General features: G+C 45.3%; 1 protein-coding gene across 1 annotated transcript; it reads left to right on the top strand.

The window, feature by feature from the left end:
* The first annotated feature begins 4547 nt into the window (after positions 1–4547).
* On the top strand, positions 4548–21716 carry DLEU7 (deleted in lymphocytic leukemia 7). The gene is made up of 2 exons (XM_019491351.2): positions 4548–5070; positions 20001–21716. Exons 1-2 carry the CDS (start codon positions 4597–4599, stop codon positions 20226–20228), a joined length of 702 nt encoding a protein of 233 aa, XP_019346896.1. The 5' UTR covers positions 4548–4596; the 3' UTR covers positions 20229–21716.
* Positions 21717–23048: the final 1332 nt, after the last annotated feature.

The following is a 23048-nucleotide window of genomic DNA, read 5'->3' as shown; positions in this document are numbered from 1 at the left end:
CTGGCCTCAGCCCACAGCAGCAGCACACCCCACCCCATGCAGATCCAGAGGCACATGCCCCCCATGACTTCCCAGGGTGCATGCACTGCTGGGAACCGCCCTCCCCTCCCCGTGCTCACTGGATGAGCTGCGACTCCGTCCCGTGCCCTGCGCTGCCCTGTGCTGGCTGGGCAGTGCCTGCCCCTGCCCCTGTCCCAGCCCCAGCCCCAGCCCCAGCCCCAGTCCCTCACCACAGGGGCCTCAATTTACCACCCCCATGCTCCTTCCCTTCCCCCTCCCTTTCCATCACAACAGACTTACCAGCTGGACTTACCAGCTCTCCAAACTGCCGGGCTGTGGTCCTAGCCTTCTGCATGCTGTGGCTGTGCACATGCATGGGGCATTTATCAGTCACATTATCGACTGTATCAGGCAAAAAAAGCTGATTTCCAATATAGTCAATTTTCTTTATATCAGTGATGATCCAATAGAGGTGTACTGATGGATCGGTACACCTCTATTTAATATCTTCATTAATGATTTGGATGATAGGAGTGCACACTTACCAAATTTGCAGATGACAACATGTTGGGTGGAGTTGCAGATACTCCAGAGGATCAGGCTAGGATCTAGATAGACTTGAAAAATGGTCTTCAAACAACCATATGAAATTCAATGAGGACAAGTGCAATCTCCTGCACTTGGGATAGAACAATGTTATGCACAAATACGGACAGGAATGACTGGCTAGCCTATACTGCAGAGAAGGATCTAGGAGTTACAGTAGCCCATAAGCTGAATATGAGGTGTAAGTGTTCTCTTGTTGCAAAAAAGGCCAACAGCATACTGGATTGTATTAACAGGTGTGCTACTTGCAGATCAAAGGAAGTGATTATTCCACTCTATTTGGAAGTACTGGAGTACTCACTTGGAGTTCCAGTTTGTATCCAGTTTTGGGCTGCACACTTCAATAAGTAAGTGGACGGAATGAAAGGACTCTAGCAGACAGCAACAAAAATGATCAGAGGCCTGGGATGCATGACTTATGAGAAAAGGCTGAAAGAGCTAGGGTTATTTAGTTTGGAGAAAAGACGAATGAGAGGGATTTAATAACAGTCTTCAAATATCTGAAGGCTGATTATAGAGAAAATGGAGTAGGATATCTCTCTGTAGCTGTAGAAGACAGGACTAGAAGCAATGGCCTCAAGCTACAGCAGAGGAAATTTAGGTTGGAGAATAGGAAAAACTTTCTATGAGGGTTGTCAAGCATTGTAAGAGGCTACCTAGAGAAGTTGTGTAATCTCTATCCTTGGACATTTTCAAAAGAAGGTTGGAGAGACACTTGGCTGGGATGGTGTAGTCAGGAATGATCCTAACTTGAGCAGGGGGCTGGACCAGATGACCTTGTGAGTTCTCTTCCAACCCTACTTTCTTATGATCCTACATGCCTTTTTCCATACCCATGAACATCTGCCTATATTTGCACATGGTCAGAAACTTTGTCTTTGATTTTAGTAGTTCAAATCTCAAAAAATCTATCCATACAATAATCCCCAGATTTTTCATAGCACCTGATGCTGAATAGACTGGACATGCCAACAGAGTGACTAAGCATGCTACAGCTAGACTTTTCCCCTATGAGCAGCTTTTAGCTATTACAGCCCAGGATGAAAGGCAAGCATTAGAATGAACTGCAGGCATTCAGGCATAGCACAATAGTGAGTTTTTTTCTGTTAAACATGACACTAACATAAAATATGGCTCCTACCCAGGGCAAAGTATTTAGGCTCCTTTTATACATTGATCAAAATAACTTTATATTTACAACATGCACACTCTGGTTATCACCAATTACGAAACATATTTATGTGACATCATTCACATCCATTTTTCACCAGACATTTTAACCTTTCCACCAGATTGGGGGACATATTTATCAGGAAACTCTAAACTCTGTTTTGGTGTCTTGTACCCATTGGTAAGTGGGAATAGGCCAGTGTCTACATGTACAGGCATTAAAGCGCATTAATGCTGTGAGTGGACTGATGTAGGACTAAAGTTAGTCCCTAGTCAGTCCACACACACAGTGTTACTATGCAGTATGGTGTCTACTGTGCAGTAACTAATCGAGCATAAATCACCATATTTACTTCACAGTATGGGTGGGGCAGGGTGCAGTGTCCCGGTCTGAACCAGGAGACAGCTGCCTCCTGGCCTGGTACTCCCTGCCAGCCCCTGGGCTAGCACCCAGGGGGAGCCTAGAGCTCTCCCTGTTGGTGGCAGGCACCCATTGCAGGGCCTCAGGAAGCAGGAGCAGTTTGCTGCCATTAGCAGCAAATCTGCTCCCACTTCCCTGTATGTGTTTACTCGCCTGCCTGGGAGCACTTACTTATGAGTAGTTTACTTACAAGTAAACTGATCCCAGATCAAAGGCATGTGTAGATGCACCCAGTGCCTATGTGCCCAGCTGCTGCTGCAAGTGTAATGCTGTGAGGCTGCTTTTGCTGCCAGGGTGCAGACTCAATGGGGTTGGGGGCGATTCTGGTGCCACTTCTAAGTTGGTGCCCCTGTTAATGCTGCACAAAGAAATTAAGCAACTTGTTCAAGGTCATGCAGCATGACCATAACAGATCTGGGACTAGCCAGTACCTCATCTGCCCTAATTCTCTGATAGGTTTGTGCTGATTAATTAAGACTCACTAAAAAAGTTAAGTATATTTCTATGAAATGGCTTCTCTTATTTTGAAATGGGTAAATTATACTAGAACTGATAAATTCTAATTCTTACACAGGTTCTTTCAAGACTGATCATTTTGTGTTATACTTACCAGTGGGTTTCCATTTGTGCAAAAGCTGCCTCCTTGCCATAATAAAATAAAATAAAATAAAATAAAATAAAATGCAACTTTGTTCTTTGTCTTCTCAAACCCATTTCCTAGATTAAGATTTAGGACCAGATTGTGTGATATGAAAACACAGCCCTGGGCAGGGGGCAGTAAGGAGTAGTAAATCCCTGGCTGAAGCACTCAGAGACATTTTCCCAACTGACTTCAGAGAGATGTTAGGGTTCCCAAGGAAAACTGGACCAGTCCCCTGGTCAAGGCCAACTCTTTACATTTATAAGGAATGTGAAAACAAGGGAACATGATCGAGAGTTTAATTTAAGAGCAAATGAAAAGTTTAGATAAGTCTTTCAAGGAAAATAAAGAAATAGGATTACAGTCGAAACATTTGCTAAATGGATGAGAAAAAATGATTTGACAAAGAGAAAACAGCCCTGCAAAGAAAGCACAAGAGAAGTGCTATGATAGCCTTAGAGGCCCTTTCCCTCAAACTTATTTTATAACATATTTCTAAAACACAACACCCACAACTGTTTTTCCTCATCTATCAAAGCATAAAATTGCCAGTCCTTTGACCTAACTTAAATCAAGGAAGTAGCAATGTTAGGTTTAATTAAAAACAGCAAATATTTGTACAGCTGTCCCTGGTTTCACAGCACAGAAATAGGTTTAGCATCAAATCTTACAGTTTTAAATCTCCTGGGAACCATATACAAAAACATATACGATCTTTCTGGCTCAGTTGCCAAAGCCAGAAATGCCTTTTTTGGAGTTATTTCAGGTGGAGCTCATTCACCCTTCCTATTTCCAGCCAACTATTTTCCTACTTGAGGAGGAGATTTTCCATCCTCCTAATGCAGCGCTGCCAAGTTTACAGGTTTGGATGCATTTGATGCATCTTGGAGTTAATAATAAGTTGAAGATAAACTCTGTAACTTTAACAGCTATTATTTCAGCTTTTAGGTAAAAAACAAGTCTGCCTCTTCATAAGTGCAGCTTTTCATTGAATCAGGCATTTTACATCTCCCTGGACTGACATTGCTTTTCCAAAAGTCTCTCCCTTGTTCACCTTGTGTGCCTTGGGTTGTCAGGCCAGGGCAACATGAATGAAACTGATTTTATATGGCTCTGAGTTGAGCCTGATCAGCAATGTTCAGGCCCAATTCTGTGCATCCCCAAAGCTGGAATGTGTTTGGATCTAAGATTTTGCTTCTGGCTCTGCTCTCATTTTAAATTACTCATTGAACACATTGTAAAATCCTTCATCGCTCAACTTTAAAAACTGCTTTCAGATGACTCCAAACAGAGTCTCATTTCCCACCCCCATGGCACACATGGGAGAGACTTGGCAGATCTTGTCCCAGCAGAGATCACAGAAGGATTTACACCACCTAGTGAGAAATACACTAAAAGAAACAAGTTAACACAACTTGAAGCACCCACACAAAGTATAAGTGCCTATATTTGCTGCTAGTTCTTGAGAAAGGAAAGGAAACCAGCTGCAGGAGCTGCCTGCCTGAAATGTGCACATGAAAAAGCTCTGCAGAGCTTGAGTCCAAGAAACACAATGAATGGGAGATCTTTTAACAAGTGCTGAAATATTCAAGGACAATTGACTCTGGAATGAAGGGGCGAGGCAGGCGGCCACACACATGGGCCAAGAGATAAGAGCAAATAAAGGAAGGGAAAAGGGGGTGGGGGGTGGGGAGGAAGCCAGACAACATTTAAAACTTCCCACCCTGGCCAGTGGAGGGGAACAGAAGCTGGAGAGCTGATGGCCAAACCAACCCCTTTACTTGTCTCCATCAATCACCAGCTGGTGGCTCTCCAAACCCTGCAGCTGTTGCAGCAGGAGCGCGGAGGCAAGGATGATACCAGTGCCCACTTGGACCAGGCCTCTCAAGCTCCACTATTCAGCATAGACAGGCCCAGCCCAATTCAATATGGCATGGGACAAGACCAGGAAGCAGCCTTCACAAACACATCTTGCCAGGTTTGGAAGCAGGCAGGAAGGAGAAAAGGCACAAACCAAAGCCCTGAGGAGGAAGAAGAAAATGGATTTGAGCCTCTTCAGCCCCAGCCAAAAGATTCATCCCCGTTACGCCCACCCAGGCCCCGAACTCTTACAGAGATTGCTCTGCACAGCATGTTATCCCGAGTAGTAGATTTAACATCCCAGCTTGTAAATGTGGAACAGACTCTCCTGTTCCCTCTGTTACAGGAGCATCATTCTTCTGACCATTTAAAAGTAAGTAAATGAGACCAGGGTTGTTGGTTGTAGCTGCATTGGTCTAAGGACATAGGCAAATCAGGTTCTTTGGGTAGATATGATATCTTTTATTAGACCAACTAAATAGATGGAAAAAAGGTCTTTGCAAGCTTTCAGGCACAAACACCCTTCCTCAGGCATAGGGAGACTCTGCTACCTTAGAGAACACATAACACCACAAGAGTCACCCTATGCCTGAGGAAGGGTGTTTGTTTGTGCTCAAAAGCTTGCAAAGAACATTTTTCTGTCTATTCAGTTGGTCCAATAAAAGATATCACATCTACCCAAAGAACCTTGCCTGTAAGTAAGACCAAAGGTTTATTGTCTGGGGCCTTTTTCTGCAAAAGTGTACTGATTAGACCATCATGTAATAAACTGGGTCCTGCTGTACTGATTGCAGCAGCTTTTTATTTACCCTGACTTGGTAGTAAGCAGTTACCCAAATTGTTTTAGGGTTAAACATCATTAAAAAAATAAAGATGGTGAAAAGATATCACAGAAACACTTCGGGTTTTGTTGAAAAAGTATATTCTTTTGGTGCTATAGGGTGTAATTAGGCTTTAAATAAGGCATTAGGCATTATTTGGAGCTTTTCCAAAAGCTACTTTCATATTTTCAGTATAAAACCTTAAATTGCAAAGTGCTATAATGCTATTCAAAGAGCCCAGGACAACAAAAATGAAGGGAGGAACAACATCTTATAAGTGAAATATTCATTTTCATTGGATGAAAGACCCTCTGGCTATTATTCCAGAATGACAATTTATATATACAGCATGTGGGACCCCAGTGAATATATGTATGAAGCAGTCCTAGTTTTTTTTCTGATAAATGAAGGAATTGCTTATATTATCACATTTCTGTGGCTTTTTTGCCAATCACGGAAAAGAACATGCCTGAGGTGATTCACAGGAGAGGTTGGAGGAGAGACAGAAGGGGTGGTTACTGTCAGCAGTCATGTTACCAGGGACCACCAAAAGCACCCTGCAATAGGCCATGATCCCATCTCAGGACAGCCTCCCCAAAAAGAGTCCCATCTAAGGGAAGGTTACCTCAAGATTTTATAAAAACTTATCTATGCTGTTCAATTCATGATATTGGTAATGGAAGATCGAGTTGATTACTTGTAGGACATAGGTTCAGAATTGGCATGGTTACATAGTGACTAAATGTTATTTCCCTATAATGACTCTTTGAGGAGTTAAGTCCAATTCTTTGTGACAAATGTATGTTGCTACATGGATTCATACCTGGTTAGTGAAAAATTAGGGCCATTATTTTCAGAAATGTTTTTTAAGTATCTCAATACTGGGTGTCCAAAATAAGATCCTTCAGGGACCTGATTTTCAGAGATTCTGACCCCATAAGCCCTCTCCCCTTCCTATTTCAACTGTAATTGTTCACACTTCTGAACAATCAAGCCCAAGTTATTACAAGCAAGGCTTTCAAACAGAGGCAGAAAAAAATCAGAAGCTATCTCTGAAAATTTTGGCCTAGATTCCTTCAGTCTCAAGGGATATTAAGCTAGGACCTTTCACCAGAACTAAATTCACTTAAGGAGGAGTCAGAAGGAAAAGAAAGAAAACACAAAGCTTCTCATGACATGCAAAGGCCAAGATAAAAATCAGCTGAAGTGGGTAGATCTAGTACTTCTGTGTAAATGAAAAATGAATGGAGAATTGTTTATTGGATTTATGTAACACTGAGTTTCCTTTAGGACACCCATATTGCTGCTAATGAAAAATAAATAAATAATAACAATGGCACTGCTTGTTAGCATACTAATTCAACAAATTACATGCACTTTGAAGATGGTTCTGTGTTCTTCCTCTTCCTTCCCAGAGCTGCTTTACTATTTGCTTCTGTGAGAGTGTATGTTTAGATGTCAATGGGTATATCATTTCATATAGATTCTCATGTTAGGACTGCACTTGAAGTCAGGTTAGATATTTTTTTAGGAAAGCCCATTATTAAGCTCAGTGGAACACTGGCCTTTTTCTCAATTCATTTTTATGCCTAGGTGGCACATATTCTGTGGTATGTTTCCATAAAATCTGCATCACTGATAACCAGGCTTTTTAGCTGGAAGTGACTGCTGATGGACATTTAATTTTAACTGAGTTGGATTCCGAGAATTCAATTTATATGTTTACCTTGACAGGAAATTTAGATGAACAAGCTTCTCAAACTGGGCTTTGAGATGAGTTACCCAAAACCCTTTAAAAATAAAAAGCAGCTATTGATACTGTGTTCATCCAGTCACTCCCCTCTACTGCAAAGGAACAATCACCCTCTGAGCACAGAAACACTCTCAAATGTTAAATGGTCTGATCCTAGTCCTGCTACAGTGCCCTCTCGCTGCTTGCTACAGTTCTATCTCACCTTTTAGCAATCCAGAAATCAGAGAAGCATAGGACATTAGTCCAACTCCTGCTCAAAGCAGGACCATCCCAACTAGATCATCCCACCCAAGGCTTTGTCTACTCAGGTCTTAAAAACCTTCAAGGATGGAGATTCTACAACCTCTCTGGGTAACCTGTTCCAGTGTTTTACTACCCGCCTGGTGAGAGTTTTTCCTCATATCTAACCTAAACTTCCCTTGCTGCAACTTGAGACCATTGTTGCTTGTTCTGTTATCTGCCACCACTGAGAACAGTCTAGCTCCAGTCCAACTCTTTGGAAACACCTTGCAATTAGTTGAAGGCTGCTATTAAATCCCCCCTTAGTCTTCTCTTCTCTTCTCTTCTCTTCTCTTCTCTTCTCTTCTCCAGACTAAGTCCAGTTTCCTCAGCCTGTCCTCATAACTCATGTGCCCCAGCCCCCTAACCATTTTTGTTGCCCTCTGCTGGACTCTACAATTTGTCCACATCCTTTCTGTAGTGGGGGGCCCAAAACTGGACACATTACTCCAGGTGTGACCTCACCATTGCTGAATAGAGGGGAATAATCACTTCCTTTAATCTGACGGCAACACTCCCACAGCCCAGTATGTTGTTAGCTTTCTTCACAAGGAGGGCACACTGCTGGTTCATAATCAGCTTATTGTCCACTGTAATCCCCAGGTTCTTTTCTGCAGTTGCTGCTTAGCTAATCAGGCCCCAACCTGTACTGGTGCATGGAATTGTTCTGTTCTAAGTGCAGAACTTTGCACTTGTCCTTATTGAACTTCATGAGATTTCTTTTGGACCAATCTTCCAATTTGTCTAGGTCTCTCTGAATCCTAGCCCTACTCTCCAGCCTATCTACTATTCTACCCATCTTAGGGTGATCTGCAAATCTGCTGAGGGTGCACTCCCCATCCCATCTTCCAGATTGTTTATGAAAACACTGAACAAAACTGGCCCCAGGACTGACCCTTGGGGCACCCCACTTGATACCAGCTACCAACTAGACATCAAGCCATTGATACTACCCTTTGAGCCCAACAATCCAGACAGTTTTCTAAAATGCTTTGATTATCCTGCTTCTGTTTCTTTCTGGCCTGTGAGAAGTACTAGATCAACAAGTCATGGGCTACTATAAAAATGGCCCAAAATGGTCCACATGGTTTGTGGAAATAAGATCCAAGCTACTTGCATTATATAACATAAAACATACATTTCTCTGAGCAATTCAGAAACTGGAAAGCACTGTTTTGGCCAGCTCCCAGACAATGCAGGCCCAGAAAGAAGCCAAGAGACCTGTTTGGCTCAACAGGGATATTAGGGAGCTATTGAAAAAGAAAGAAGAAGAATATAAGCAATAGAATAATGGCTCAGCAACCAGAGAGGACTACACCTGTATCGCCAGGGTCTGCAGATACGAGACACAGAAAGCTAAGGTAGGCATGGAAATCAAGCTGGCAACCGGCATAAAAGATAACAAAAATTCCTTCTATAGACACATAGGGAGCAAGAGGAAACTGGGATCTCCTGTGGGACCCCTACTGCTGCTTGGGGGCAGCCCACAGAAAGACAGAACTCCTAAATACATATTTTTTGTCGGTATTCCTGAAATCAAATGGAGGCTGTTCACCTGACTGAGGTTTACATTAAGTCAGTCCTGAACAAGTGAAGGATCTCCTGCAGCACTTGGATGTTTTCAAGTTTGCTGGGACAGATGGCCTGCACCCAAGAGTCCTGAAAGAACTGGCTCTCTCACCCCATTCTCATTAAAAAAGTAGGAAACTGTGGCGTCGATACCTACACGGGTAGATGGGTCACTAATTGGCTGAAGAGCCGCACCCAGAGAGTGGTGGTGGACAGGTCTTATTTGACCTGGAGGAACGTGGGCAGTGGGGTTCCGCAGGGCTCAGTCCTCGAGCCCATACTGTTCAACATCTTCATCAGTGACTTGGACGAGGGGGTGAAAAGCACCCTGTTCAAATTCGCAGATGACACTAAGATGTGGAGAGAAGTGGGCACACTAGAAGGGAGGAATAGGCTGCAATCAGACCTGGACAGGTTACAGGGGTGGGCAGATGAGAACAGGATGGGTTTCAACATTGACAAGTGCAAAGTACTGCACCTGGGGAGGAAAAACTAGCAGCAGACCTACAGGCTGGGGAACTCCCTTCTCGTCAGTGCAGAGACAGAAAAGGATCTTGGAGTCATTATTGATGCCAAAATGAACATGGGCTGACAGTGTGGGGACGCAGTCAGGAAGGACAACCGTACCTTGTCATGCATCCACAGATGCATCTCAAGCAGGTCAAAGGAGGTGATCCTCCCCCTCTATGCAACACTGGTCAGGCCACAGTTGGAGTACTGCTTCCAGTTCTGGGCACCACACTTCAGGAGAGATGTGGACAGCATTGAGAGGGTTCAGAGGAGGGCCACCCACATGATCAGGGGCAGCAGGGCAGGCACTATGAGGAGAGGCTAAGGGACCTGAACCTGTTCAGCCTGTACAAGAGAAGGCTGAGGGGGGATCTAGTGGCCATTTACAAACTAGCTGGGGGGGGGGGGGGGGGGACCAGCAGGCATTGGAAGAATCCCTGCTCCCCCGAGCACTACCAAGAGTGACAAGAAATAACGGTCACAAGCTGGCAGAGGGTAGATTCAGGCTAGACGTCAAGAGGCACTACTTCACTGTCAGGGCAGCTAGGATCTGGAACCAACTTCCAAGAGAAGTGGTGCTGTCTCCTACCCTGGGGGTCTTTAAAAGGAGGCTGGATGAACACCTAGTTTGACCCCAGCAGTATTTCCTGCCCATGGCAGGGGTTTGGACTTGATGATCTGCTCAGGTCCCTTTCAACCCTACCAACTATGAAACTATGATACTATGGCTGAGTTTATAGCAGTGTCACTGGCCAGATTGTTTGAAAAGCTATGGAACTCAGGAGTGGTCCTGGAGAACTGGAAAAGGGCCAATGTGGTGCCCATCTTTAAGAAAGGAAAGAAGGATGACCCTGCAAACTACAGACCGGTCAGCCTGGCTTCCATCCTGGGTAAAATCTTTGAAAAAATTGTTAAGGAGGCCTTCAATTACAAGCTGGTAACTGATGGGGTGTTAAGAAGCAACCATCATAGCTTTGCCTGGACAGATCATGCCTGACAAACCTAGTGTCCTTCTACAACCAGGTAACTAGCCATCTGGATGAGGAATGAGGTTGACATCATTACTTAGACTTCAGTAAAGCCTTTCATTCTCTCATACAAAGTGGAGGGTACTGGGCTGGACCAGTCTACAGTGAGGTGGGTGGTCAACTGGCTTAGAGGCCACTCCCAGAGAGCTGTAATCGATGGGCTGGCCACATCCTGGAGGGCTGCCTCCAGTGGTATCCCCCAGGGATCAGTGTTTGGACCCGTGCTCTTTAACATATTTATTAATGACTTGGACGAGGGGTGGAAACCTCACTGATTAAGTTCGCGGATGATACCAAGCTGTGGGGAAACGCAGGCACATCAGAGGATAGGGTTAAGATCCAGGATTACCTTGACAGACTGGATTCATGGGCAGAATGGAATCAGATGAGGTCTAACACGGAAAAATGCAAGGTCCTCCATCTGGGTAGGAAGAACTGTCATAACTACATGGTAGGTGGTGGTCCACTGGTTGGCACAGCATGTGAACGAGAGCTGGGGGTCACGACTGACTGGAAGATGAACATGAGCCAACAGTGTGATAAGGTTGCCAGAAGGGCAAATAGAACTCTGGCATGCATCGGCCAATGCATGGCCAATAGATCCAGGGAGGTATTCCTCCCTCTGCATTCGGCATTGGTGAGGCCTCAGCTGGAGTAATGTGTCCAGTTTCGAGCACCACACTTCAAGAAGGACATGGATAAGCTTGAGAGGGTACAAAGAAGGGCTGCCTGTATTGTTAAGTGTATGAAGGATAGGCCCTATGGGGAGAGACTCTGGGAACTGGGCCTGTTCAGTCTGAGTAAGAGAAGGCTGAGAAGTGACTTAATAGCCATCTACAAGTATGCCAGGGGTGAGCATCAAGATCTAGGGGAGCAACTCTTCAGGAAGGAACCTCAAGGGACGACAAGAACCAATGGGCATAAGCTGATACAGATTAAATTCAGGCTAGACACAAGAAATATTTTTTTCTCTGTAAGGGTCACCAGAATCTGGAACACACTCACAGCAGAGGTGGTGCAGTCACCCTTCTTGGAGGTGTTCAAGATGAGGCTGGACAGGCACCTTGTCAAGCTTGTCTGAGCCCAATAACTTCCTGCCCATGGCAGGGGACTGGACTTGATGAACTTACAGGTCCCTTATGGTTCTATAATTCTATGATTCTTTGATTCTATAAACCTGTAATGATATTCATGTTCATGTTTTACTGATACACTAGGGTAATCAGAACAGTCATTTTTAAAAGTAGGCGCTTTTTTATTTTAGACACCACTTTTATATATCCAAGAAAGAAAAATTAAATGTAAAGATTCCCAAATAGAAGTGTATAGCTTACTTTTGCTATGATCAGGTACAGGACTTTAGTACTGCTGCTTTCTGATAACACCCTGTCTCATCTCCTTAGCCACCGTTACCAAGGGGTCACTGGAGTGTTACTAAATCAGAAATGTATAATAGGTTGGATCTTAGCCAGCTGGAAATGGAATATAAATGATATTAAGACATTAAACTAGCTTTCATATTTGCAAAACAGTCATGGTATTTTATTTTTTTAAAATTGTGCTTGTCACAGGTGCCAAATTGATAAGCCTAGAGACAGAAAACCTCCAGACAAGGTGAGCTCCCCCTGCTGCTTCATGAACATGCCCCAGTCCTGTTCTTTTTCTAGGCCTGATTAGTCTCCATATGCATCTTTACACGTGCTGTGGGGGAAGGGAGAGTGCGCTTTATTTAGCATGGCTCTTGGGAGCCAATCTAATTAAAGTGTCCACAGTGTCCCATGTATTCAGCATCCCATACTTCAAAATGGCAGCAGGAGCACTTTAACTAAAGCTTGTTGGATGAGCTTTAGTTAAAGTGCCCCTGCCACTATTTTGAAGTATGGGGATGCTGAATAGAAGAGATGCTAAGGCTGCTGAAACATGCTAATTAGCACACTCCAGCAGTCTCAATTAATCGAGTCTGCTCTGACACACTGTAATTACACACTGTATTTACAGGCACCCTGTGTTCCTAACAAAATAAATCCATGTGAATGGACTCTCATACCTGCACCTTGTCACATTGTGCTAGATCCTCAACCATGAAGTCCACATGCCCCCAGAGGCTGGGTGGGGCACAGCAAGCTCCTGCAGGTGGCAGTGGCACTGTTGGTGGTGGAAGCATGGTGGCGGCAAGCGGAGAGCTCCCACAGGTGGCCATGGCGCTGTTGGCAGCGAGGAGAGGGGTTGAGCACTGACTGGCAGTTGGCAACCACCTACAGATGCTGTTGGCAGCATTGGTTGTAGCCAGTGGCAATCATGGACCACTCTCAAACACCACCGCCAGACTCGGGGAGTGCATGTGCACCCGCGTGCACCCTCTACGCGTTGCCAGTGTTCTCAACTAATACAAACTGGTGAAGCTCTGTCTAAATCAATGGAAATATATTAGCACTAGCCAATTGCCTGTCAGGAACGATGGAGGGGAGCATGCCGGGATGGAGCCCTGTGCCCACCCCCATTCAGGCCCACTCCCCCTTTACCTCCTGCTGCTTGGGGTCTGGGCCTGCTCCCCCCTTCCCCACCGCAATGGGGAAGGAGTGGGGCCGAGGGTAGGGAACAGCTGGGCCACTACAGTGGGGGGAGCAGTGGGCCCGGGCTGACCTGGCAGCAAGGGGGGGAACAGGAGGAATGGGCTTGGAACTGATGCAGGGGAGGGCAGGGGTGGGGGAGGAGTGGGCCCAGACCCAAGTGGGGCAGGAGGCTTGCTCCTCCCCCCCCCACCACTGCTACGTCGGGCCATATTGGGCCCGGACCCGCTGCTCTTCCCCCACCACCGCAGCAGCTGGCTTCTCCCCTGGCTCAGGTCCAGGCCCACTGCTCCCCCACCACCACCATGGAAGGTTGGCTTCTTCCCCAGTTCAGGCTCGGTCATCCTCCAGGCTCGCATTGCACCCAGGCCCACTCCTTCCCTCCCCACAATGCCGCCACCACAGCATGCCTGCTATTCCCCCAACCCACATCGGGCCCACTCCTCCCCCTGCTGCCACCACCTTGGCCCTGTAAGCAGAGACAACAGAAGGAGGGAGCGGCGGGCTGAGGCCAGAGCCAGTGGCCTCACCCCCCACCCCATGGTGTCCTGACCTCAGTCCCCCTGCGCTGCTGCCACCGTCAGCTGCAAGGAGTAAGGGGGAGGGGCAAGGCCAGCTCTGGTGGCCTCGTCCCCCCCTACCCCGCTCCATCGTTGGTACCTGCAGGCAGCAGGACGGGTGGGACAAGGCCAGCTGTGCAGGCTTCACCTCCCCCACCATCCCTTGTATCTACACCACAATGGCAGTGCTCCACTGCCATCAGCTCCTGTTCAAACACTTGTTCACACTCTGATTGCCTGTTTGTCAGCCAATCAGAGCGTGAATAAAGTGTTACGGACAGACAGACAGACAGACAGACTTAGGTTTTTATAATATTAGAATATACCTGGTGAGAATCTGGCTTGCTGACTTCCTTGGCAGTTGGCAAAAGGCCCTGCCCTGTAGGTAAAAGGCCCGGCCCATGTGGATTTCTTTGCATCCTTGGCGCCATTGTCCCTTTACCAAGATCGTCATCAGTGGTGCTAGTGTCAGTGATTTTTCCCACTCTTCTGTGACTGAGCCATAGGAAACTGAACTGAAACTACATGTTCACATAGTCCACTCAACATCCAACTTGTAAAATAACATCAGATATTATTCTGTAGTCCAGATTTAAACTGGAGAATTAAAAGTGTTAGTTTATACTGACAAATGCTGAGCAAGCCAGCTAATTATTGTAGTTATGGTCTTTGAAGAATTCTGTAATGCCAATCCACTCACTCAGAAAATGCCCACAGCCTTATGACAGTAACAAAAGCACAGTATTTTTTACTCATATACACGAGCAGGGAGACTGCTCCGACATGCTGTAATTACAGTGCATCACAGTACTGAGTCTGCTGGAGAGTAGTAATTTCATGCTCCAGCAGCCTCCAGTGTCTCATGTATTAGCATCCCTGCACTTCCAAATGGTGGTGGCAGCACTTTAACTAAAGCTTGTTCAACAAGCTTTAGATAAAGTGCCCCTGCTGCCATTTTGAAGCGCGGGGACGCTGATATGAGACACTTCGGGTGCTTTAATTAGAGTAACTTTCAGAGCTGCTCTAATTAAAGCCCACCCCTCCTTCCACTTCCAGAGCAGGTTATAAATGCCCATGATTATCATCATTTTTTCTAAGTACCATGGAAATGCAATTGCCGTAATAATGTATTTTTAAACAAAAAAAATAGTGGCAGTTTGGTGATTTAGAAGGTTCTCTCTCCCCACACAAATGAGGAGCTCTGCAATAGACCATGCATGAAGGTTCTAAATACAGAGGTGTACAACCTGGCCTAATGCCAATGGTGATGGCTACCAAACTTTCATCAGAAGCTTTATCTGCAACCGCAGAATACGCCAATGAGCAAACACATGTTTTTTCTACCATTAATTAGATTATAAAAATATTCCTGGATTTAATAGCATAGATTTTTCATTTCTTACAATAATTAAGAAGACCAACTACTGCCAAATGTCTTCACTTTTAGTTTTAATGTAAAATTCTTTGTAAATTTCAATACGAGGTAATTTAAACAGAAAGTTTTTTAAACACCCTCAAATAAACACTTTTTGGTATGATTTCTAATAGAACGGGGAAATGTTTCTGAATTGGAGGTAATATGCCCATGTAGTTATATTGTATTAACCATTTCTTCACTCTTTGTGAAGAAGGGGTGCTGGCTATGTTAAAAAGAGGCTTTATGATGGTAAACCACAAAATGACCGCTGTTGTTTCTTTCACACAAACAACAGCTTCACAAGACATTATTAATAGCCAGAAATTCTTTGTGATGTGACTCACAGGAAACAGTATATAAAAGTCTTTCCAAATATAAATGTCTTGAAACACTATAGTTGAATGGACATGGGAACTTAACTAGCTCTTAAGTTCATCTCAGAAGAAGTAGAGACACATTGGCAGGGAAGCTTGCTCAATTCTCAAATAGAAGGCTTAGGTTTCCACTGCTGTTATTGTGACACTTTTTATAAATGTAAAACAGTCTTTTCAAAGGAGGAAATAAATAGGTTTCTAAATCACAAGTTTTAGTTCTCTGAAAATTAATGTTATTACTTAGCAATTCTACAATCCTTTAGATTTCAAAACTGCCTTAAAACAGCTAATTTTCTCAACATCCTTGTGAGTTAACACATCTCTATTTTACAGATGGACACACTCAGGTATGGAGATTAAAGGTACTATCCACCCTACTTATTTTAACTGTGTTTAAAAGCACAACGATTTACCACAGTGGCTCCCCAGCCATCTCACAATACAGAGTAGACTTGGCCAGGTGGTTAAGGGCAGTCCAAATGATAAAAACATCCGTACACTTTGCTTCAGCTGGGGTTCTTTTCAAGAATAGAACATGGTTGTTTATTTTTATTTATTTTACATGATAACCTACAGATCCCAACTCTGCAAAGACCCATTGTACTTGACACTGTACAAGTAGTTAGTGAGAGACCATCGTTGCAAAGAGCTTGCAGCTTAGATCAGTGATTCTCAACCTTTTTGTACTCAAGGCACCCCTTGGAAAATGACAGCTCTTAACTTTCACTGACTTTTTGATTATGGAAAATTATAGAACAATTCTTCTGTTGAAAAGAACTCAGAGACCCCAACAGGTCAGCACGTTTTTGACACTATGGATGGATTCCAGCCTGAATCTTCTGGCACCCCAGGGCGCTGCGGCACCCTGGTTGAGACTCACTGGTCTAGGCAGACAAGACTGAACCAGTTTATGTTATAAGCTAGTCTTATTGAGTTCAGGTATTTTATTTCACTTAAATGTGATAAAAATGTCAGTGCAGTTGGTATATTGTAGTTACTTGAAAAAGATGAGGTTTTTCCTCAGTCATAATGCAGGGGGAGTGCAAGCAGCAGGGAGAGCAGAGAGTGGGAGGAAAGGTGGCCGGGGGCAGGGGGGGGCAGGCACAGGGAGACAAGGAGTGGGGGGCAGAGGGCACATGGGGGGGATGGGAAAGGGGGCAAGGGGCAAGTGGCAGGGGAGCAGATGGTAAGGGGCAAACACAGGTGTCAGGGGGGCACACAGAAGAGTGTCAGGCACTGGGGGGGACATCTGGCAGGGGGCAAACACATACGGCAGGGAAAGTGGCAGAGAGGACAACAGGAAGGGGTCTGGATCCTCTGTCCCCCACCACTGTTTTCCCTGCCACAGTCAGAGCTAGAGACTCCACAGAAGGTAAGTGGTGGGTACAAGGGTGCAGACAGTGGGGGAAAGCAGGAAGTGGAGGGAGAGCAGGCAGCAGGTGACAGTAACACCAGAGGGGTGAACAGGTGGTCATGCATAGGCACAAGTGGTGGGAGTTGTGGGGAGAGGCACTTGGGGCAGGCAGCAGGGGAGCAGGCACAGCCATGGGGGCAGGCAAGGGAGTAAGTGGCAGTGGGGCAGGGAGCTGAAGGGCTAGAACCAGGAAGGGCAAGTGGCAGGGGTTACAGGCGACAGAGGGACAGGCACAGACATGTGGGTGGGCAAGGGGTTATAGGGGCAGGAGCAGGCAGCAGGGGGGCATGTGTTGGAGGGCAGGGGGTAAGTGTACACATGGGGGGGACAGACAGCAGGGGGGCAGGCACAGGGGTGGTGGCAAGGGGACAGGGGTCTGTCCCCTTAACCCCCTGCCACTGCTTTCCCTGCCACAGCAGTGGGGAGAACATATTTAAGACCTTCCACTAATTAGGTTCTATACATGGAAAATAATAACAACTTCCAATGTATAGAACCTTAGTATTGGGGGTCATCTTAAGTTCAATGTCATCTTGGATTTGGGTGAACGTAGTAAACAATTTGCCTGAAACCGCAGGATGACTTGTCTACCGTAGGATACAGCCCATGATTTCCATTATTGCTACCACTGATACATTTCCACCGGTGACAGCAGCCATGATGGAAGGTGCTGGTAGCTCCTGATTATTTTAACTGGTTAGGGGTGCCTATACATGAGTGTAGAGGCTGCTCTGATGCACTGGAATTCCATTAATTGAGTCTGCTGGAGTGTGGCAATTACCGCGCTCCAGCAGCCTCCTGTGCCTTGTGTATCAGTGTCCCTGTGCTTAAAAATGGCAGTGGGGGCACTTGATCTAAAGCTTGTCGAACAAGCTTTAGTTCAAGAGCCCCTGCCACCATTTTTAAGTACAGGCACGCTGATACATAAGACGCATCTGCGCTTTAATTAAAGCAGCTCTCGGACCCACTCTAATTAAAGTGTCACCCCTCATTCCCCGAGCACATGTAAAAGTGCCTGTGATATCTAAACCTGCTCTCAGTACTTCCACACAATATGATTGTTAATATGCTGGTGAACCACCCTTGCTTTCAGTGGTAGCCACCATGGGAAACTTTGGGTAAAAATATCCTAGAGTTGACTTAGTTATTGTGTCTTTAACAGGTTGAGACTGGAACTTATGAACTCCTAAATTCCAGCCTCTTAATAAAACACCAAAACTCAAACTCTTGGGCATGCTGAAGAAATAGAACAAGTGTCTTGACTATATGAAGGTTTATTTGATTTGTCAAATTAATGTCCCAGAATTAAAAAAAATATATTCATCTAAAAATATCTTCTTTAAGGGAAACTTGTTAAAGGCAGAATCATCATAAACTAAATGACACTTGATAGTTAATATTACATTTACATTAGTGTTCAAAACATAAAAGTTGGGTAATTTGAAACAGGCTAAAGATTCAGTATAACATTAAGTAACAAGCCTCTAAAACACTCAAAGAATGGTAGCAAATTTCAAGCCCTAGTTTTAAGAGCTTTAGAACTAGTGGGCCGTGCAGTTTTTATTCTGGTGAAGCTCAATCAGTACCATGTGGGATATTAACTCATCTGTCTAAACATATGGCTCTTGACAAATGAAAGCTGCAGGGAGGATAGGCTTCTGCACTGAAATTGAAAACACTTTAAATTAAATCATTGCAAATATTTGTGCTTGTTTCTGTTAAAGGCCTATGAACCACTTGAGCTATTACTCTCTATCACCTTACTTCACAAGAGTCCATTGTTCTGAACTGAAAGCAGAAGGGATTTTTAATATGGAAACTTTTCCATTTACATCTGTTAGTTAGTATCCAGTTTTGCTGAAAGGAGAGAGATAAGCCAGGTTTTAATTCTCTGTCCTGTATCCTCAAGTTCCCATGTGCAGGACACCTGGAAAAGCTAACAAGGCTGGTTTGCTTGCTCAGTGCAATTTTTTTTTTGACCTTTTAATATACTTGAGTAAGGATTTTATATCTCAGGAAGCCTTATAGAGCGGGATTTGAAAGGTAAGCTTCAAAGGGAAAATTAAAATAATTTTAGAAAAGGAACCTTTGCGAATTCACATGAAAAAATTATGACTCATCTAGGATCCTGCTTCCGAGAGGCAGCCCAAAACAGTAGTTTCTACACAAAGCAGTAGTTTCTACACAACTACAGCAGCTCTGCAACAGCTGCTACTTAATTTCTTGCGGCCTAAAAGTGCATTTGTTAAGTAGTTAGTTTATAGCTATATTTTTCCTGAATGCCACGCCTAATTGATTGAGGAAACTAGACATTGCAGCTTTCACTGTTAACTCACCTTCCATGTTTTGTTTGCAGATCACCTTTATTAATATTATGACAGTGGTTTGCACTGAAGCCTGTAGGCATTCTGCATGTGCTGGGAACACAGAATCCTGATGTCATTTTTTAAAACAAATGTTCACTTACATGCAAAGATTTTTTCAATATTTAAGGCATAGGTTTCTGTGTAGAAAAGTGTGGCAGTATGGGCAAGCACAGTGATAAAGAGACCACAGCTCTCAAGCCACAAGTGGCCGTTCACTTCTGACTCTTTACAAAAAATGTTATGAATGTTTTATTCTTTTTTCACTGGATGCATTGAGTGTGTTTTTCCTGCAATCATGAACAAAGCAACATATGCACTCTTTCTCTATCAGTGCCAAGTAACATACTCCAGGCTTTTCTTTTGAACTGGAGTCTGCCACAATTGACTGAAGGTTGTATATGAGGTTGTGGTGCTGTGGTTCACACTGACTGCTCCTGTGACTCCCGAGCCAGTCACCAGTAGTGTAACTGCAGGGAGCGGGGTCCACACTACTGCAATTGGCACTGCACTAGCCTGGCGCTGCCTCATATGTCATGGCTGCCCCAGGTATGAAGTCACCCTGTTATGCTTCTGCCAGGCAGGTCTTTGTCAGTGAGAGAGGGCATTATTTTTCACTCATTTTCTTTTTCTTTTTGCTTCTAGGATAGCATCGAGTTTCGAAACATCTGCAGTCACATGGCCTCACAAGGGCAGGGATGGCAATTTGACAGAGACTTGTATGCAGCATACGAATGTTTGAAGACAATTGTTAAGAAACTGATTTGTTCACTTGCAGTTTTCCCCTCGGAGTCTTATGCCATCGCTCGATCTTCTTTGAGGCAAGTCTTACAAAACCTCCCTGAGATGAGAGAGACAAGATCATACAGATGAGCACCACTAATACCCATAAGAAGTGAAAGCCTTATAGAACCTTCTAACTGCCTCCAAAATCATGAATAATTTGAAAGGCTGATACTACAGTCTTTACCTAAAAGAGTGGTCCTGTTCATTTCACGCAAATAAGAGCTTCATAATCAAGGTCCAAATCCTGCTTTCATGATGAGCATCTTTGTCTCTCTCTGGAATTTTAGTCAAAGTGATATCAGTGGGAGTTAACGGCTAATTTAAGGAGGAGCTCTGCATTGTGTATGACTGTACTCCAAATGAAGAGCACTGCAGAACTGGACACAAATATTGAGATAGCATGACAAAAAATGCTGGTTGAGAAGAGGACTTACCAAAATCTGTGACTGTCCATCCCTCTTAGTGATAAAATTGTTTCCAAAAAAATTTTTTAGCTAGTTAATACTTTACTATGAAGAAAAAATGGAACTGAAGGGTTAAGGTGTGGAGTTGCCATTTCAGAAAAGGAAAAGGAAAATGAGTAAAATATTATAGACCCTGGGAATCAAAATTTAAAGTAATACAAACTCTCAGTAGTTGATCTCATGAATGTTAAGGGAAATCAAACACAGAGGAGCCATGAGTACGGCTGTACTTTAACATATTTAAAAATCGGAGCAAATATTTGTGGAAGTCATTTTGCAAAACTCTCCCAGCTCTGGTGGCTATGCAGTGCACAGTAAAAAAAAATTGGCTTTCCTAATGCCAAACTGGGAGCATTTGTAAATTCCAACTTGCTTCTGTTGAACATCTGCAGCTGCAATGTTGAAAAGAGGCATTTTTCCTATTTGCAGTAAGATTTAATGTCTGTGTGATTGCTAAGCAGCAATGAGGCTTTGTAGAATCTTTGTTTGCAAAGGCTAAATTTAACCCATATTAGCTGTAACTCATGCAGTAGATGAAGAAATTCTATAGAGCACGAGATAGAAAATTTCCTCTGTTGGCTGTTGTAGTGGATTTGGAGAGGTGATTTTTTTCTTATGTGTTTTCATGAACATAATCATATGAATACTTTTCAAGTATGATTCTGTATATTCTTTGATTGGCCATATTTTATGTCCACACTTTATATATGACAGTGCTCAGTTTTATAGGATCTATATCATGTATTTGAAAAAAATCTATGAAAAGCAATACCAAAAATAAATATGTGAAAAAAGTGCAGGGGGGAGGGGGGCAGTGCCTTTTTTGTATTTGGATCTTTCCCTAAAGGAAAATGGGGGAGGTGAGATGTATACATTATAACAGGGGTGGGCAAAATCCAGCCCGTGAGCTAAATCTGGCCTGCAAGGCCATTCTATCCAGCCCGTGGGGCCCCTAAAAAATGTAGAAAATTAATATTTCTCTGCCCTTGGTTCCTGTCAAAAATGATCCAGTAGGACCCAGGGGAAGCCCAGCGGGCTCGCACAACAGCAGGACCTGCCCAGCCTCACCCTGCAGCCAGAAGCTCCAGCTGCAGTTTCTGGGCTGGAAGCACATGGCTAAGCTGGGGGGGGACAGACCCCAGGCAAGGAAGGAGCACGGGGGGGGGGGGAAGTGGCCCCTCCCCACCCACACCCAGTGCCCCTCACTGCAGCTGCTTGCAGCTCGCGTGGGACTGCCTGCGCCCACTCCAGGCAGCCCCATGCGGGCTGCGAGCGCTTGCAGCATAGGGAACCAGGCGTGGGGTGGGGGAGGGGCTGCTTCCCCCCCACGGTCAGCTTTTCCCTTGGTTCCTTCCCTATGCGGAGAAAAGTGGCCCCTCACCTACCCCATGTCTGGCACCCCACATTGCATGTGCTCACAGCCCACACGGGGCTGTCCGGAGCAGGCACAGGCAGCCCCAGTCAGGCTGCGAGTGGCTGCAGCACGGGGCGCTGGGCATGGGGTGGGGAAAGGCTGCCTTCTTCCCCACCCCTGGCTGGCAGTAGGGTGGGTTACATGCTGAGCATGGGGAAAAGTGGCTCCTTGCCCACCCCATGCCCGGTGCCCTGCACTGCAGCCGCCTGCAGCCCTCATGAGACTGCCTGTGCCTGCTCCAGTCAGCTCTGCATGGGCTGTGAGTGCCTGCAGCGCAGGGCACTGGCCATGGGGCAGGCGAGGGGCCGTTTTTCTCCACGCTCACCACCAGCTTCTTCCCTGCTGGAGAGCAGGGGGTCGGGGCTGTGCACTGCCCCCTGCCTGTACTGCAGGGCTAGGGGGCACTGGGTGTAAGCAGGTGGGGAGCCAGTGGGAGCACAGGGCCTGTACTGGTGTCCCGGGGCCAGTGTCGGTGGGGCCCAGAGCAGGGTGGCAAGAGCACAGGGTCCCAGCTGGCAGGAGCTTTATGGAGCCAGGCCAGCTCCCCGCTCCCTGCTGGTACAGCCCAGCTTGGCTCCACAGACCCCTGCTGGTCTGTGCCCTGCTCTGGGCTCCACTGGTGCTGGCCCTGGGACATTGGTCCCAAGATGGTGACCAGGGGGCGGGGCACCTGTCAAGGGGTGGAGCACCTGTCAAGGTGGGGGGCTACTTGACAGCCTGCCAAAACTGGGTAAGTGGCCCTCTGCCCAAAATAATTGCCCACCCCTGCATTATAGCATCCCACTTCCTATGCACCTCATGGACTCAAGTGGCCTTCAGGCAAATTATGTATTTATTTATTTATTCATTCATTTATTTCTGTATGGAGTTCCCTGTGGTTCAGTGATAGAATTCTTGACTGTCAAGTAGAAGACCTGTGTTTGATTCCTGTATACAACTACAGCCATTGAGGCACTGAATGTCTGGATGTCTGGCCTTTGGATTCTGTCTAAAGTGGGGATGGAAGGTCACGGCAGCCTCTACTCCTTT

Source organism: Alligator mississippiensis, chromosome 1 (genome assembly GCF_030867095.1).
Source record: "Alligator mississippiensis isolate rAllMis1 chromosome 1, rAllMis1, whole genome shotgun sequence".
Classification (NCBI taxonomy): domain Eukaryota; kingdom Metazoa; phylum Chordata; order Crocodylia; family Alligatoridae; genus Alligator; species Alligator mississippiensis.
The sequence above is the reverse complement of the archived record's forward strand: the minus strand, read 5'-3'. Positions and strand labels throughout refer to the sequence as shown.

Bases quoted from the DNA above. Each gene is read 5' to 3' on its own strand.
- DLEU7 (XM_019491351.2), top strand. From the start codon at position 4,597: ATGGCCAAACCAACCCCTTTACTTGTCTCCATCAATCACCAGCTGGTG. The intron at 5,071-20,000 runs GTAAGTAAATGA...TTTTGCTTCTAG, and splicing joins ATTCTTCTGACCATTTAAAA to GATAGCATCGAGTTTCGAAA.